General features: G+C 45.7%; 1 protein-coding gene across 1 annotated transcript in view; it reads right to left on the bottom strand.

Moving 5' to 3' along the window:
- Positions 1–3718: 3718 nt before the first annotated feature.
- The window catches only part of C6H1orf198 (chromosome 6 C1orf198 homolog), a 35658-nt gene continuing 22000 nt past the window's right edge, over positions 3719–17376 (bottom strand). Inside the window, exons 3-4 of the mRNA XM_004432362.3 lie at positions 10681–11232; positions 3719–6882 (exon numbers count right to left, since the gene is read on the bottom strand). Of these exons, the coding sequence (XP_004432419.1) occupies positions 6826–6882; positions 10681–11232 (609 nt within the window). The 3' untranslated portion in view covers positions 3719–6825. The remainder of the gene's footprint in view (positions 6883–10680; positions 11233–17376) is intronic.

The following is a 17376-nucleotide window of genomic DNA, read 5'->3' as shown; positions in this document are numbered from 1 at the left end:
GGCAGCAACTATGTCTATATTATATACTAGTGAATCCCCAGTGCCTAGCACCAGCTGCAACATAATAACAACTATGAAGAAAAATACATATTGTTGCATCCTGAGGCTAGATGTTGGCATGAATCAGTGGAGCAAGACAAAATGAGGGGGTGGAGGGAGGGAACTGGAGCACATGGCACAAAGAGAACTACCAGGGCCCATGTGGTTGCCAGACTTGCATTTGGATCTCATTTCCAGTCTGGACTGCCCCTGTGACACAAGCTTTCCACTTGGACCTGGACATATTCACAACACAAGATTGGCAGTAAATGCTTCAAAATGCTAGTATTGTTTTAAAGCAGTAGACTGTTTTCCGCATTTTTCTGTAATGTGGTTAGAAAATTTTAAATAATTTAAATTTAAAGATCCTCACACATATTATTGTCTATGATTTTATGGCATGACACATTTTCAATTGGAGCAAACTTCAGGTTGCTGTGGTAAAGGCATTGGCCAATTGATGAAACCATCTCCTATGCAGAGTGCCCTGCCCAACCTCACACAGCCTGTGTGATTTCTGTCCCCCAAAGAACAGGGCATCAGGTGTCACTAATTCCTACCCTCACTCCCCTCCCAATCTGCTCAGCAGGCACATCTGCTGTTACAGAAGTGCCTGGATTGATCCAGTAGGCTTTAGTGATGCTGGCTGATGCGCAACTATAGAGTCACACAAATTGCAACCAAATAGAGCCAAACCACAAAATATCTAACCAATGCTGGCCAAGGGCCACCTCCGACCTAACACACCAGCTAAACAAATGAGTCTCCTGTCTGATAGGAGAGATCAGTAACAAGGCTAGATAGCGAGAAATATCAATTTTCTTTGCAACTAGGCACCTACTAGCACTCAATCACCATTGGTCCATTCCATGTCTCTCTGTTATATTTTTTTCCTGCCACCTTTATTTCCACCTCTCCTCCTCCCATAGGCAATCATTCTATTGTTAAATGTCTTGTTTTATGTGCATGTTTTTAATTTATGCAAATTGTATTGTTCTGTATTTCATTTTGTTTCTTGCTTTTTTCCACTAAGTAATATATTTGCTCAGATCCATCCATGTTGCCATGTGTACACCTAATTTGTTGCTTTTAAGTGCTACATAATAATCCATGGTGTGGATCCATTAGATTTTATCTAACCATCTTTTCATTGATAGATATTCAGCTTGCCTCCAATTCCAAAACAGCACTGCAACGAGCAGCCCTGTACACATTCCCTTAAGTGCCTGTGTGAAAATTTCTTCAAGATATATATTCTGGAGGGAATTGTGAGGTTGCAGGATATATGTATACTTAGTTTGGCTAAATAGTACCAGATTACTCTTGACACAATGGCTGTATAGCTCCTCTATCCCAGGGGTTCTCAACCTTGGCACTATTGACATTTTAGACCAGATTATTCTCTGTTGTGAGGGGCTGTCCTGTGCACTGTAGGATGTTTGGCAGTATCTCTGGCTTCTACCCACAAGTTTCCAACAGCATTCCCTCAGTTGTGATGACAAAAACTATCTCCCAACACCACCAAATGTCCCTGGGGCGGGGAGGGGGGCCAAAATCACCCCCAGTTGAGAACCACTGTGCATCCTATCTCTATCAACACTTGGCATTATCTAGTTATTTTTTTTCTCTGATTACCAATTATTTTAAGCACCTTTTCACATGCTTGACAGTTTTTAAGGATTTTCTCTAATGTCAATTCTCTGTTGAGGTTGCTGGCTTCTTTTTGTTGATGTGTGGGAGTTCCCTATATATTCTTGATACCTGTCCTTTATTGGAATTGACACAGCAAATATCTTCTCCTATCCTTTCAACTAATTAACTCTATCCATAGTGTACTTCACTGATGGAAATACTAAATTTTCATGTATGAGATGCATCAATATTTTGCTTTATGGTTTGTACTTTTGAACTTTTATTGAAGTCCTTTCTTGACCTAGGTCACAAGATATGTCTCTCTATTAGCTTTATACTTTTGCCATTTACAATTTGGTCTTGAATCCATATGGAGCCCACCTTCTATGTAGTGTTGGGTCGGAATCCATGTTTATCTCTTTCCACATAGTGAAGCCTCCTTCCTCTGCCAGGTTGTCGTATCGCTTTGATTGTAAACTAAGTTCCCCTATATACAAGGTTTATCCCTGAGCTCTCCATTCTGTTTCACTGATCTAACCGCCTGTCCCTGCACCAATACGCACAACTGTATCTCTATGGCCTTGTAACATGTTTTCATAACTGACAGAGCAAGGCCCCCTTATTCTTCAGTGAACGATTATTCTCCAATTTAGTGTAAATTTGTCAAATTTCTCAAAATATCCAATGGCAATTTTTGTTGAGGTTGCGCTAATTTTATAATTATGACTTGGGGAAAATTAACTTTTTAATAATATTAAGTTCTCCCACCCAGGATTACTCAGATCTTCTACGACTTCTATTTTCTCTTTATAGTTTTCTTTAGTCTTTGTATAGTTGTTGAAGTATACAACTGGACACTTTATATTCCTGGACACTTTATATTTCTGGTTGCCATTATGAGTTGGTATCTTTTTATGTAATTTTCTAGTTGGTATTGCTGGTCTTGATTTTTAAGTTGATCTTATGTCCAGAATTGCTCACTTGTTTTCTGCCTGAGTTTGGGGGTGTTCAGAATTACTGATTTGCTCTTAGGGTGCTCCCCTCTTGGTATCAAGGCACCTGGAAAGCTGATAAGTTCATTAGAAGACTGCATGTAAGCATGGGATCAGACCAAAGAGATTGCTAGAAAAGCCCCATGAATACCCCCACTCAAAAAGAGAGAGCATTCTTGCCCCCTAGATTCAACGTCTTGCCTCCCGGCTGCAAAGTGCTGACACATTTGGGTGTATTTTGTCTCTAAGTTATTGGTTTCCCTCTTGAATAGAAACACTTTTTGTTTTTTAATATCTTAGTGCCACATACTGGGCTGCCATAAAAGTTGCCAAACCTACGGGCTTGGGAGCTATTTTGCCTCCTCTCATAAGGTGTAAATGTAATAACCCAACACTTGCTGGCCTACAAACTTCATCACTATTGTTGTATACCCATAAGCCAGCAAGTACCATCACTTGCTCACCCAGAAATCTTTGGTCCCCAAGGCAGCACCCCCACTGTGCATGACAGTAAGTTAGAAGTCTGTCAACCTGAATCACCATTTTCTTGAAGGGCATTAGTTTTAAAACCTTATTTGATATGGAAACTTGACATCTAAAAATTCTCCTCAGTCTATAGTTGGTAACTAACTACCTACACATTAATGCAGGGAATAAGACTGACTGGCCATGCTTAATTTTGTTATTCTTCCAAAGAAAATCAGCTCCAACCAGATTCAAGGTGCAAACTTTCCGGGAGATAGCATCTGCTCTCTGAGCCAGTCACTAGATGCGATAAGCCTGTCTTTGGAAAGACTTGTGGCTTCCATGCCACCTGAGGGCTGGACAAGAGCCCTCCAGAATGCAGCCCATCCCTCTGCTAGGGGCTGTGCACCTTGGCCACTGCTTCCCCCTAACCTGCAGGGGAGACCCAGTCAGGGCTGTGCAAAGTGGGTTTTCTGAAGGGGTTTCAAGCTGGCTTTAACTGGTATGAATCTTTTTCTCTTCTGTGTTCGACAGCAATCATCCTAACAGGCTTCCTGACTTCACTAGAGGCCCAAAACAGACACATCTAGCATATTTTAAATGGCTTTATTAAAGGCTATTAATATAAAATACAACCAAGTTACAAGTAGTCGGTAAGAATTTTCCTTTCTGAAAACGTGTATGAAAGAAAGGGAGGCGCAAAGAAGGGGAGGCCGCCCTGACATCCACGTGGGGTGCAGCACGGGCTGTGACAAAGCCCTGCTATGCCCAAAGTAGGCAGCACTCCCAAACCCAGAGGGCGGGGGAAGGGACCCCCAGGCGAAAGAACTGAGACTGGTTTCTGACTTCTTGGGAAAGATTTTACAAAATACAGTCACCCACAGCAAGACTGAATCCTTGAGCTGAATCCCAGGTGCAGAGGAGAGGGTGGGGATCCAAAACCACATACAGGCTTCAGCTAAAAAGTGTGCATTTTAAAAATCATAAATACGGGGCCGGCCCAGTGGCGCAAGTGGTTAAGTGCGCGCGCTCCGCTGTGGCGGCCCGGGGTTCACCGGTTTGGATCCCGGGCGGGCACCGACGCACCGCTTGTCAGGCCATGCTGTGGCGGCGTCCCATATAAAGTGGAGGAAGATGGGCACGGATGTTGGCCCAGGGCCAGTCTTTCTCAGCAAAAAGAGGAGGATTGGCAGATGTTAGCTCAGGGCTGATCTTCCTCACACACACACAAAAAAAATCACAAATACAAACTTCTGGTTTTAGAAACTCCATCCTGATACATGGGGGAAAAAAGGTGGCAAACATCAGAGCTTAGTTTCTGCTTATGTGGACACACCAAACATAGATTCCCAGGAGCTGGGAAAGGACCCATCTTTGCGTAGACTGCCCAGGGTTATAAGAAGCTCTGCAGGTCATGCAGGATGGAGACACACAAGCATGCATCCTCCAGGCCTTCGCTTCTCCCTCTCACACTCCTTCAGTTCCGAAAGCAGAGCAAGGCAACATGACTTTAGGATCCCTCCAGGATTTGCCAAGTCTTGATCTTACATTTAATCTCAGGAGGCTGTACCATGTGAAACTTTAAACGCTGTTATAAAAGATAATAAACAATGCTGGGTACTGGACCCCACATAGTACTAAAGGAGGCAAAAGCTTTCAACAACCCCCATATCCTCTCAGCTCCCAGAAGAACTTGAAGGGGTTATTGGGCTTTATGAGAAAGTGGGAAAGAAATTAGAATCATCCCTAAAGAACAGAGAGATCACCTTGGGCTAAATGTCCCAGGCCATAGATCCTTCCTTCCTGCTATACCAACACTAAGGAATACAAACTCACGTCTGCACATCTTTCTCTTTTTTTAAGGGACCCTGCTTTCAAGCATGGGTTCTAAAACAGCCCACTGCCCTTGAGGCCAGCAGCGCAGGCAGGTGGTAAGATCAGCTCTGAGGCTCAGTGGCTGATGGGAGGCGCTGGCACCCTGCCGTGCTGTTCCAGCTGGGATTTCTAGGCTGCTTTCCTCTCACCACCATGCTAGAAGCCTTTTTTCCCTTGCATGTTTCAACTGTACTTAAATGGTATAGAAAGAACCTGTATTTGCCACGATACAATCAGTAACCTTAAGGAGGAAGGTCAAATCCAAGACTGCAAGGGGCCAAATGAAGCTTGGGGACATAACATAATCGGCAGAAACCAAACCCAAAGTGGGCTAGGCCACAGCGCCAGCAGAAACTTTCCTGGAAAAAAGTTGTCATGTGCTTTACCTTGGAGGCAGATAAAATATTCTGGAAATCATTTCAGAAGGTCCTGTGAAACCGAGAGACATTTTAAAAAAGACACACTTTGATGTTGAAACCAGGCGCTCACAGGCAGGACTCACAGGGATTAAGGCTTCAGGTGAGGAGAACACAGTGAGAGGCAATGTGTAGATCACGTTTGGGCACATCCTGCAGGCTCACGCAGCTCAGGGGCCAGCGGTCAGGGCACACGCTTCCCAGGGTAAGGCCCACACTCCTCCTCACTCTGCCACGCGCCACCCTGACTGGGGCACAGGCCACCTCCCTCCCCTGGGCAGCCTCAGGGCTGCCTCCACCGGAGAAGCTGTGGGCAGCCAAGTCCAGCTCCAGGAGACGCTGTTGCTATGATCACAACAGTCTCCAGGAGGCGCTGCTGGGGCGAGGCAGAGACTCCACTCTTCCACTCCTGCTGATGGTCAGGGTTGGGGGAGGGTCCATCGTGACACACTCTGACCAGTCCTCCAGAAGAGGGACGTCCACTGCCCCTGCCAGTCCCACACTGGAAGGTTCTAACACAACTAATCAGAAGAGCCCTGTCCTCCAGCAACACCTGCCATCTGCCCTTACCCCTGCAGGACGGGGAACACCCAACCCGCCAGGTAAGTAACAGTGAACTTCCAAAAGGAAATCGGTACAAACCCAAGAAAAGTGGTGGCCCTACAATCGCTAAATCTAGATACAAAATAATGAAAAGTTAATACAAAACTTCTAAACATGCAACTCTTCTTAAACAATGGTGAATAGTTTGAGTAGTATCAGGGCAGCTTAAAGATGACCTCTGCCAGGTGCCAACAGTCAGTTTCCTGGAAATGACACGAGGGTGGAGGGCGGCACATGATGTGAGAAACGTGGCTTCAGCAAGGGAAGCCCTAGACAGTGGGGAGCATCGGGCAAGAATTCGTGGGGGGCAAATCTTTCCGTGGTCACAGCCGGCGTACTGATGTCATTATTGCTGAGGACATCACCAACAGTCACCCACGAAAGGTAACTCCATACATTTAAAAAAGGGAGGGGATAAAGGAGAAAGATGGAAACCACTTTTATGATTTTTGTGACATGGCCGAGAAAACTCTTTCTCTGAGAAGGGGGAAAATTGGGTGGAGCTGGAACAGAAGTTTTATCTACAAGATTTACTGAATTCCTAATAGTCTTTAAAAATTCCAAATGCAAAATTTCTGTTATTAAATCATTGAAAATAGCATAGATATCTGGTCTTACCAAAAAGGGAAAAATCTGGAAATCTGGACAAGAAAATATTTATCAGTTTCCAAATGATTAAGAAAAGAGTATAGGGAAACCAGGAAAAGATACAAGGGAATGCTGCCCTTTTTCATCCTCCTCCGCCACACCACTTTGGAAAACATTTTGGGGTTCTTGGTTTCATTTTTTTTGTCTAACACATTTTACCAATTGTCCAGAAAATCAAATCCCGTCTTCAAGATGACATTACTTGAGCTGACCTGTGGAAGGGACAAAAACACCAAAGTAAGGCATGAGGGTTTTTTTAGTTATGCATAATCTAAAAACAGCATCTCATTTAAAATGACCCAAATGAAACAGGCTGCTTCCATCTCAGAGGCTCCCTGACCTCAATTTTCCCCAATGCTTGCAACCAGAAAATTAAATAAAATTCGATGCAAGCTACACTCTGCCAGGATCCAACACTTGCCCCGATCCAACCCAGGCATGCGTCTGAGCAGCTTACAGACCCTACTCACAGAGTAAAGGAGAAAAATGTATCATTTCTATTTCTGAATGACAGGCATGTTTAAATTTAGTCATCAGGGAATAAGAGAACAAGTTACAAAGACAGTCCTTCTAATGTAAAACACACACACAGAGACAAAACAAAAAGAATTTGCAAAGTTGAAGGAATGAAAAATATAGGGAAAGGATGTAAAGTTTACTTCTTTCAGATTATGTGGAAGGTTCTGGAGTGATTTTCCCTAACCCAGGGACATTCTGGTTTCCTACCAGTTTCTTAAATGTGGTGGTATTTCACTCCGTGCTTTGTGCTCAGGAATCTGTTCTTTCAGAGGATTTCATGTGCTCTCTCTGACTTCACTCTCCCCACACAAATACTTTCCTGCTTCTTGTACAATTAATACTCTCACATATTTTATATAAACGCTTCCTTCAGAGGAAGACGCGACTACAGAGTATCAGAGAAAGAGCCCTAGCACATCTGTAAGAAGGAGCTGATGGGCAGGGAGATTAGAGATACAAAACAAAGAGAAGAGATGGGGCAGGCACCAGAGGAGGCAGGAAAGGGAGGGGCTGAAAGTGCTGCTTCAGATGGTGGGTAAACCTGAAGGAGGAGGACAGGCTGGAAGGCTGACGTGAAGCTGATGGAAGGTAGAGGGAGCGCCCATCACAGGGTTCCCCTTCTTCAGGAAGACAACTGATGAGGTCATCTGCTGAGACCTCATTCCAGGAAACACCCAGAGGATGACCACAGCTCAACAACAAAAACACACCAATTAAAATTGGGCAAGGAATTTGAATAAACATTTCTCCAAAGAAGATATACAAATGGCTAATAAGCACATGAGAAGATACTCAACATCACTAATCATTAGAGACATGCAAATCAAAACCACAAAGAGATAGATACCATCTCACATCTACCAGGATCGCTATTATCAAAAAAGAAAACAAGTGTTGGTGAGGATGTGGAGAAACTGGAACCCTTGTGCTTTGCTGGTGGGAATGTAAAATGGTATAGCCACTGCTGGAAAACAGTATGGCTATTCCTCAAAAAGATAAACATAGGGGCTGGCCCAGTGGCGCAGTGGTTAAGTTCGCGCACTCTGCTTCCATGGCCTGGGGTTCGCAGGTTTGGATCCTGGGTGCAGACCTACACACTGCTCATCAAGCCATGCTGTGGCGGTGTCCCATATACAAAATAGAGGAAGACGGACACAGATGTCAGCTCAGGGCCAATCTTCCTCAGCAAAAAGAGGAAGATTGGCAATGGATATTAGCTCATGGCCAATCTCCCTCACCAAAGAAAGAAAAAAAAAGATAAACAGAATTACCATGTGATCCAGCAATTCCTCTTCTGGGTATACACCCAAAAGAATTCAAAGCAGGGACTTGAAGAGATATTTGGACAACCATGTTCATAGCAGCACTATTCAACAGCCAAGAGGTAGAAACAATCCAAATGTCCATCAACAGTTGAAAGGATAAACAAAATGTAGTATATCCACATAGTGGAATATCATTCATCTTTAAAAAGGAAGGAAATTCTGACACATGCTACAACATAGATGAAACTTGACGACATTATGCTAAATGAAATAAGCCAGTCACTACAGGACAAATACTGTATGATTCCACTTACATGAGGCACCTAGAGATGTCAAATTCCTAGAGACAGAAAGTAGAATGGTGGTTGCCAGGCGCTAGGGGAAAGGGAATGGGGAGTTGCCAATGGGTATAGAGTATTAGTCTTTCAAGATGAAAGAGTTCTGTGGATGGATGGTGGTGATGGTTGCACAACAATGTGAATGCATCTAATGCCACAGAACTATATACTCAATATGTTTCATTTTATGTTATGTATATTTAACCCAATAAAAATTGTTTTAAATATATGTTTAAAAAAAAAAAAAAAGACAGCCAAGGAGACTGGATGCCCCTAACAAGGAGAAAACCACGTCCTGGGCTCACCCAACAACACGGCAGGCCAGAGCCCAGTGGGATGCACAGAGGTGCGGGACCAGGGAAGGAGAGCCTCTCTAGTGTGCCTGCCCGCCTTGCCAACAGGCCACTTCCCCCGGCTCTAAAATCCGGACCCGATCCTAAAGTACTGGTCACTGGCTGTCTGGGCAGCTCCCAAAGAAAAGGCCTAATATGGTTTTGAGCTGTGACAGCCCTGGGTGCGGAGCCTCCCAGGGGGCTCCTGTGAAAGAAGCAGAACTTGCAGGCTGCATGAGCACTGACGTGTTTGTTTAAAAGCGAGAGCTCGCTCATCGCGGTATGGTCCCATCCCAGGGCTGGCGCTACAGGGGAGCATGCCCAGGATGCCAGGAGGGACCCCTCATGTCTTCTCTCTGGCTGTCCTCATTGGTGAACAGGTTCCCCCTCCCTTCCCTCCCTCCTTCCCTCCCTCCCGCAGGACTCAGCAAGCACTGTGACCCATCCAGAAACGCTCTGAATGCCAGGAAGCATATCTGGGGAAGTGCTGTACATCTCCAAGATGGACGGGACACAGAACCTCATCTATGGTCGCATCCAGGTCCATGAGCAGTCCATGATTTTCCCCCAGAAATGATTCTCACACATGCCTATACCCAAAGTATTGCTTTGTTCATCATAAAACCATGCCTCAAAAAAGGCCTCTCTCTAAAATATGACTATTTATATATTTTTTTGGTTTTGTGTAATCCTCCAACACTAGTTCCATTTAAAGTCATAACCAAACATTTGGTCTTCTCTTTGCTGGCTCAATTTCTTAAGCAATGTAGATCAACTGTAAAGACAATGATCACTGCTCCCACAAAGAAATGGGAGAACATTCAGAAGCAGCTCATGCTATTTACTCTCTCACACAGTCCTTCTTCCCTCATGACACACTCTACCTCACCCAGTGAACCTCTTAGATCTTTCCTTTGCTTCTCCTCCATCCCCCAGAAAGAATTCCCTTCTGTAGGACTCCCTCCTGGACACCTAACCCTGTCCTGCTTGGAAATGAGTAGCTGCCAATCATTCCTTGAAGCAAGAGTCTCCTGTGGTCCCTGAGAACAAGCATGGCGCCACTCCTGGCAGAGGCTCTGGGGTCCCTGCTTCCTCCACATCCCCGTCAGACCATGCGCTGATGCCTTCCTCACTAATGCCCCAGCCCAACCTCATAGTCCCCTCAGGCCAAGCAGGCATCCAAACCCCTCCCACACTGACTGCCTTCTCCCCATGAGTTCCCCTGCTCACTGCCCCCTGCAATTCCTACCCCACCTGCCCTCACACACCTGCAGAACGGCAGTGGGCATCTGGGACATAACTACACAACAGGCAGACAATCATGGCACAGAGACAGACTCACAAAACTTGTCTCCTTGCATATCTGTCAGTCACTGAGCTGAGTAACAATCCAGCAGTCCAGACCCCAAGAGTCCTCTGAGGAACAGGCAGAGGAAAGAAGGAGGAAGGGGAAGGAGAAGAAGACGTGGGCATCTGTGGCCCACCCGTCCTGTGGGAGGTCTCCCCAGGTCACTCCTGGAGGAGGAGGCCATCTGGCCTGAAGCAAGGCTACCCACCTGTGCGGGCATGGGTTCCGAGAACAGAGCATCCTCCACATCCTCCATATCTTCCTGCCTGGCCTCAAGAGAGGGCAGTTTCCCCACGGGCTCGGAGGGGGTGGCTTCGTTCAACATGCTGGTGCAGGCCTGGACAGGCTGGGGTCTCTCACGCTCAACACTGACACTGGAAAGGACACGCTGCTCCTGGCGGAGGTTGTTGGGCCTTTCTGCCTTGACCTCCCTGTCCTTCAGGGCGGGGTCCTGCCAATAAGAGGCAGGCAAGACCTTTTCGCCTTTCTCCATGGACTTGATCTGGCTGGGGGTCAGTGACTGGAACTCAGCCTCGGGCCCCTCCCCCCGAGACCGCTCTGCATTGATCTTCCAAAAGGATGCTTCCTCTTCCTTCCGGGCAGGACCCAGGGCATCCAGGCTGGAGGACTTGCTGCCCTGGGAAGATCGGAGGGCCTGTGAGCCCTGAGAAGCTTTGGACAGTTGCCTCAGCTCGCTGGCGGCGGTGCCGCAGCTCGGCTCTTGGATGGATAAGGAGGAGATGCTGAACTCCATCTGACTCTACAGCCGGGACACAGGAACAAGAGAAAAAAGAAAGCAACCTTATAATCAACTGGAACAGGTGTGCCAGCTCACATCTCCCCCCAACAGCAATAACGCTGGTTGGTTTCCCTTTGCTGGAACCTCCTGTCTGTCCTGAGTGGTTATTTTCAGGACTGCCACCGCATACCTGAAACACCGCAGAAGCTTTGATACCAAGGCCCTGTCACACTCCGAGCCACAAAGAGCTCAGAGACTCCTGAATCTTACTGAAGATTAAGGCCTCTCTGCTTGGTGAGCAGAGCACCCACCCACCTGTCTCCTCAAGGGTGATTCCAGCACCTTCTGAGGAGGAGCTGCCCAGCGGAAGACTGCCCTCTGTGGGAGGGTGATGACAAAGGGTGCACAGCTCAACCTAACACAGCACTGCAGTGAGGGTCAAAACCCAGCCCCACCTCCCGAGCCTCTTCCTTCTTGACCTACAGGGGTGGACAAGGGTGAAAGAAAACCAACAGAGCCAGACCCTGCTCTCCTGCACCAAACCAAGAAGGTCAAGGGCAGGCTTGGGTGCCGCCGCAGAGACGCGAGCCTCCCTTGTCTGAGACTCTGCCTTCACACCTGTTATGGACTGAATTGTGTCCCCCCTACCAAATCCATATGTTGAAGCCCCAACTCCTAAAGTGATGGTATTAGGATGTGGAGCGTTTGGGAGGTAATTAGGTTTAGATGAGGTCATGAGGGTGGAGCCCCTGTGATGGGATTAGCACCCTTATAAGAAGAGATGTGAGAGAGATGATCTCTCTCCACCATGTGAGGACCCAGCAAGAAGGTGGCGTCTGCAAACCAGGAAGAGAGCTCTCACCAGAACCTGACCATGCTGGTACTGTGATCTAGGACTTCCCGCCTCCAGAACTGTGAGGAATAAATGTCTGTTGTTTAAGCCCCTCAGTCTGTGGTATTTGTTACAGCAGCCAGAGCTGACCAAAACAGTGCCTCACTGCAGAGGTTTCCTCTTTAGACCCCCAGGGGACAGGGCACAGCCCACACCCCCACCTGCATCTGCGTGCCCCAGAAATGCTGTCCTGGGTCCGAGGCTGCCAACCACAGTGACCTCAAAACACAGTAGTGCTGAGCTGTTCTGACAGACAGATCATTAGACGGAAATCTAACCCCCCTCTCTTTACAGTATAAGGACACCCTGCAGAACACGCAACTCGCCATCTTGATCATTTCTACAATCAATCTTGAAATTTCTCTTCCTCACTACTTCTATTTCTTCATACACTCCCCTCTTCTTTGTTTTTTAAATAAAAGTATTAAAACTACAACACAGAAAGTTTGGGAATTTGAAGGAAGAAGAAACAAATCATTCATAACCTTCCCATAATCACTACTACTTTTTGAATTTTTTTTTTTTTTTTGCAAGGAAAGATGTACCCTGCGCTAACATCTGTTGCCAATCTTCCTTTTTTTTTTCCCCCTCCCCAAGGCCCCAGTGTATGGTCGTATATGCTAGTTGTAAGCCCTTCTAGTTCTTCTATGTGAGCCGCCACAACAGCATGGCAACTGACAGACCAGTTGTGTGGGTCTGCAACCGGGAAGCGAACTAGGCGGCTGAAGCAGTGAGAGAGTCGAACTTTAACCACTAGACCATCAGGGCTGGCTCTACTTTTTGGATTTTTGTGCAATGTTTTTCACATACATACTTTATGAGGTTGCAGTTCTGCTATGCATATAATTTTGGGTATTGTTTTTTCACTTAATCATAAGCATCATCCATAGTGTTACATGGTCTTTATAACCCTTATTTTTAATGGGTGCAAAATATTTCATCAAGTAGCTGTCCCACCATCTACTTAACCATTTTCTTATTATCAGACAATTTGCTACTTCTAATCTTTGTTGTTATAATTAAGGTTACCACGAACATCTTCATGCACATAGCTCTCCCCCATTTGCAGTTAATTTCTTCAGATAGATTTCCAGAAGTGAAATATCAAAATATAAAAAGTTTAAGCCTTTCTTTTTTTATGGTTCTAGATGCAAACCACCAAATTTGTTTTCCAGGGGCTGCCCAATTTCTAATGCCACCAGCTATATATCAGAGTAGCATTTTCAGTCACCTCTTATCATCACTGAGGATAATAATTTAAAACTGTCTGTGCTCACCTATACACAAAACATGGTTCTTTATTACTTTAATGCATATTCCTTCACTTAATAAATGGTTGACTCAGGTCTTTTAGTTTTTACAAACAGCACTCTCCCAGGACTCCCACCAACGGGCACGGATGTGCTTGCCAGGAAAAGGATGAGAATCTTGCTTCTCCTGTAGAAACTGCAGGCCCTGAACCCAGACAGCCACACATGTTCTCTCAGTCTGAGACTCTCCTCAAAGCCCAGATTCTGACGGCCAGAGGTCTCCCCTCAAGGCTCAGATGAGATGATGAGGCCGTGAAGGATTCAAGTTCAAATCGCAAGCACAGACTGCCTTGAAGCTCACTGTTAAAAGAAATAAAACCCAAGAAAAAGACATCAAAGCTCCGGCTCTGCCAGAGATGCCGTTCGGAACAACACAGATAACTGAGTGCCTCCAAGGCATCAGGTGCATTTTTTTCTTGTTGGTTTTTTTTTTTTTTTTCATTCTACAAATGAGAAAATGGAGGTTTGGTGCAATTGAGTAAATTATCCTAGGTCACTAGTCCATCAGGAGATCGTGCAGCTGGGATTTCAACCTGGATCAAGTGATTCCAAGGCCTGAAGCCGTGCTGGGCATCATGCATATAATAAAAGCCAGCAGCCACCAGGGATGGCGTCCATGTAAACAGCAGAGCCTTGTACAGGCAGGATTGCTACAAGTATGTCAGTGATCTAATCTGATTTTTAAAGGGCTGTTAATTGTTTTTAATTGAGGTCATACTGGCTTATAACATTGTGTATTTTTCAGGTGTACATTACTGTATAACAGTTTCTGTATAGACTGCATCGTCTTCACCACCAATAGTCTAATTTTTATCCATCACCATACACATGTGCCCCTGTACTTTCACCCTCTCACCTCCTTCCTCTCTGATAATCACTAATCTGTTCTCCTTATCTACGTGTTTGTTTATCTTCCACACAGAAGTGAAGTCAAATGGTATTTTTCTTCCTCTGTCTGACTTATTTCGCTTAGTATAATACACTCAAGGTCCATACAAGGTCTATGTTGTTGCAAATGGGACGATTTTGTCCTTTTTTATGGCCAAGTAGTATTCCATTGTATATACATACCGCATCTTTATCCATTCATCTGTTGATGGGCACTTGAGTTGCTTCCACGTCTTGGCTATAGTGAATAATGCCGCAATGAACATAGGGGTGCATAAGTCTCTTTGAATTGTTGATTTCATGTTCTTTGGATAAATACCCAGTAGTGGGATAGCTGGATCATATGGTATTTCTATTTTTCATTTTTTGAGAAATCTCCATACTGTTCCCCATAGTGGCTGCACCAGTTTGCATTCCCACCAGCAGCGTATGAGGGTTCCCTTTTCTCCACAACCTCTCCAACATTTGTTACCTCTCGTCTTATTGATCATAGTCATTCTAATAAGTGTGAGGTGATATCTCATTGTAGTTTTGATTTGCATTTCCTTAATAATTAGTGACGCTGAACATCTTTTCACGTACCTGTTGGCCATCCGTATATCTTCTTTGGAAAAATGTCTGTTCAGATCCTCTGCCCATTTTATTATTTTTTTTGTGAGGAAGAGTGTCCCTGAGCTAACATCTGTGCCAATCTTCCTCTATTTTGTATGTGGGACACCACCACAGCATAGCTTGATGAGCAGTGTGCAGGTCCGTGCCCAGGATCCAAACCCGAGAATCCCGGGCTGCCAAAGTGTAGCACACAAACTTAACTACTACACCACCAGGCTGGACCCCTCTGCCCATTTTTTGATTGGGTTGTTCACTTTTTTGTTGTTGAGTTGTAAGTTCTTTATATATTTTAAAAATTAACGGCTAGTCAGATATACGATTTGCAAATATTTTCTCCCAGTTGGTGGGTTGTCTTTTGGTTTTGTTGATGGTTTCCTTCACCATGCAGAAGCTTTTTAGTCTGAAGTAGTCCCATTTGTTTCTTTTTTCTTTTGTTTCCCTTGCCTGAGTAGACATGGTATTCAAAAAGATACTGCTAAGACTGATGTCAAAGAGTGTACTGCCTGTATTTTCTTCTAGGAGTTTTATGGTTTCATGTCTTACATTCAAGTCTTTAATCCATTTTGAGTTAACTTTTGTGCATGGTGTAAGATAATGGTCTACTTTCAATTCTTTTGCACATGGCTGTCCAGTTTTCCCAACACTGTCTATTGAAGAGACTTTCCTTTCTCCATTGTGTGTTCTTGGCTCCTTTAAAGGGCTGTTTCTGAGTGAACCATTCTCAATACTCTGCATATTTCCATATTCCACAATAGAATACAGGGAGATTGTGGGCATAGAGATGATGATTTCTTTAAATAAGCAAACTGCTAAAAAATAGCTCGGAAGTGGCGACCAAGATGCAGAGAAGAGAGCTAACTTTGATCTGGAAATTGTAGTGTAAGGAAGGCACTTAACACTGAGCACTTTGTCAAACCCCAGGCTTTTTTAGGATCAGCAATTTCTCCAGTGGAGATCTCTGCTTAGAAGCCTCTGGAAGACTAGGCTGAACATTTGTCTATGTGGAGGTAGCAATGGGCCAGGTCAGGGATGCTGGGAAGAGCAGGTAGTCACAGTGGTTCCTGGGCTGCTCCAGGGCCGCTGTTGAAAGGACACCCAAGCAGCACCTAGCTGGACATGACATCCTCGAACAGAACGACACAGGCTGTTCCCACGGCTCCTGGCAACAGCTCCTCAGGGGAGGGTGTCACCTGTTAGAAGAGGGCCATGCTGACAGAAGCAGCTACCTGGTTTGGGGGGCTTTGGGGGTGAAAATGAGGAAAACAGAACTTACAGAAGAAAAGAAGTTCTAGCATATTTGCTTCTAAGTCTTTTTCCCTCGGCATATGTTGTTGTTGATTTTGCAAATAAAATAAGACTGCAATCTCCTTTAAAAAGGCAGTCCTCTTTGATCAACTGTGCTGGTGCTGGGTCTCTTCCCCACTCCTCAGCCCAGAGGACAAGGGTCTGTTATTTCCGACACACCTTTTGGGCAGGGGCAGGGGAGGAATGGAGAAAAGGAGCCAAGTGTCTTTTTTCCTGTCTGGGTCACCTTTTACTCAGCTCCAAGAACTCCAAGAACTACAGCAAAACCGGACTTGAGCAGACCAGACCAAAGCCATCCCTCGACGACTGTGGCCCACAGGGATCTCACTCTACCCTGGGGGTTATCTGTGAAGGTGCCTATGCACACAGCACCAGGACAGAGGGAAACGTGGCTCCAAACTCATTTGCAAAGACACACAGTTGCGTGGGCCGCACAGAAGCGATGCCTTCCACTTCAGCTCCTCTGCCATTTCACAGGAGGTTCTGTTGCTTTTCCACTTCCGTGACTCCACCCCACCCGGGCTTTCCTCCCTGTTGGCCACGCCCCACTCTCTCCCAGACCAGGGGTCCTCCTGGGCTGCCTCTGCTAACTGTGCTTTCTCCCTTGGAGACATCCACGAGCTCGTCTGGGCCCCAGGTCTACGAGACACCCAATAAAGATGCTTACAGGCACCTCCCACTTGCAGGTCCCAAACCAGTCACCTTCTTCCCCTCAAAGCTGGTCCTCCTCCGTAAAGGGCTAAACCACCCACTAGCTATTCAACCACAAACCTGGGCTTTTATCTTTTTTAGTAAAAAGAGGATAATCATCATTCTTATCCTGTTGGACTGTTGTGAAGATTAAATGAGTGGATGTGCCTCCGGGTTTTAGCACAGCGCCTGACACACAGTAAGTACCAAGTAAACTCAAACTACTTTGCTCTCCCCCTGACTTCTGCGTCGTCTGTGGTTAGCTAAGCTCCACCTCCATGATCACAAGCTATGGGGGCGTCAGCAGTATTCCCAGTGGTTCCCCTCTGGCTCTGGCTCCTCTCACACCTTCCTCAGGTCACCAGGGGTGTGGCCTGTGGTGCCTGTCACCTGTAGCTGGAAGTGTCTGTGCTTGGAATAAAGCAGCAGAGCTGGAATGAATGCTACTCTGGAGCACGCCCCCTCTGG

This window comes from Ceratotherium simum, chromosome 6 (genome assembly GCF_057802395.1).
Source record: "Ceratotherium simum simum isolate JZ-2026a chromosome 6, ASM5780239v1, whole genome shotgun sequence".
NCBI classification, from domain to species: Eukaryota; Metazoa; Chordata; class Mammalia; order Perissodactyla; family Rhinocerotidae; genus Ceratotherium; species Ceratotherium simum.
The sequence above is the reverse complement of the archived record's forward strand: the minus strand, read 5'-3'. Positions and strand labels throughout refer to the sequence as shown.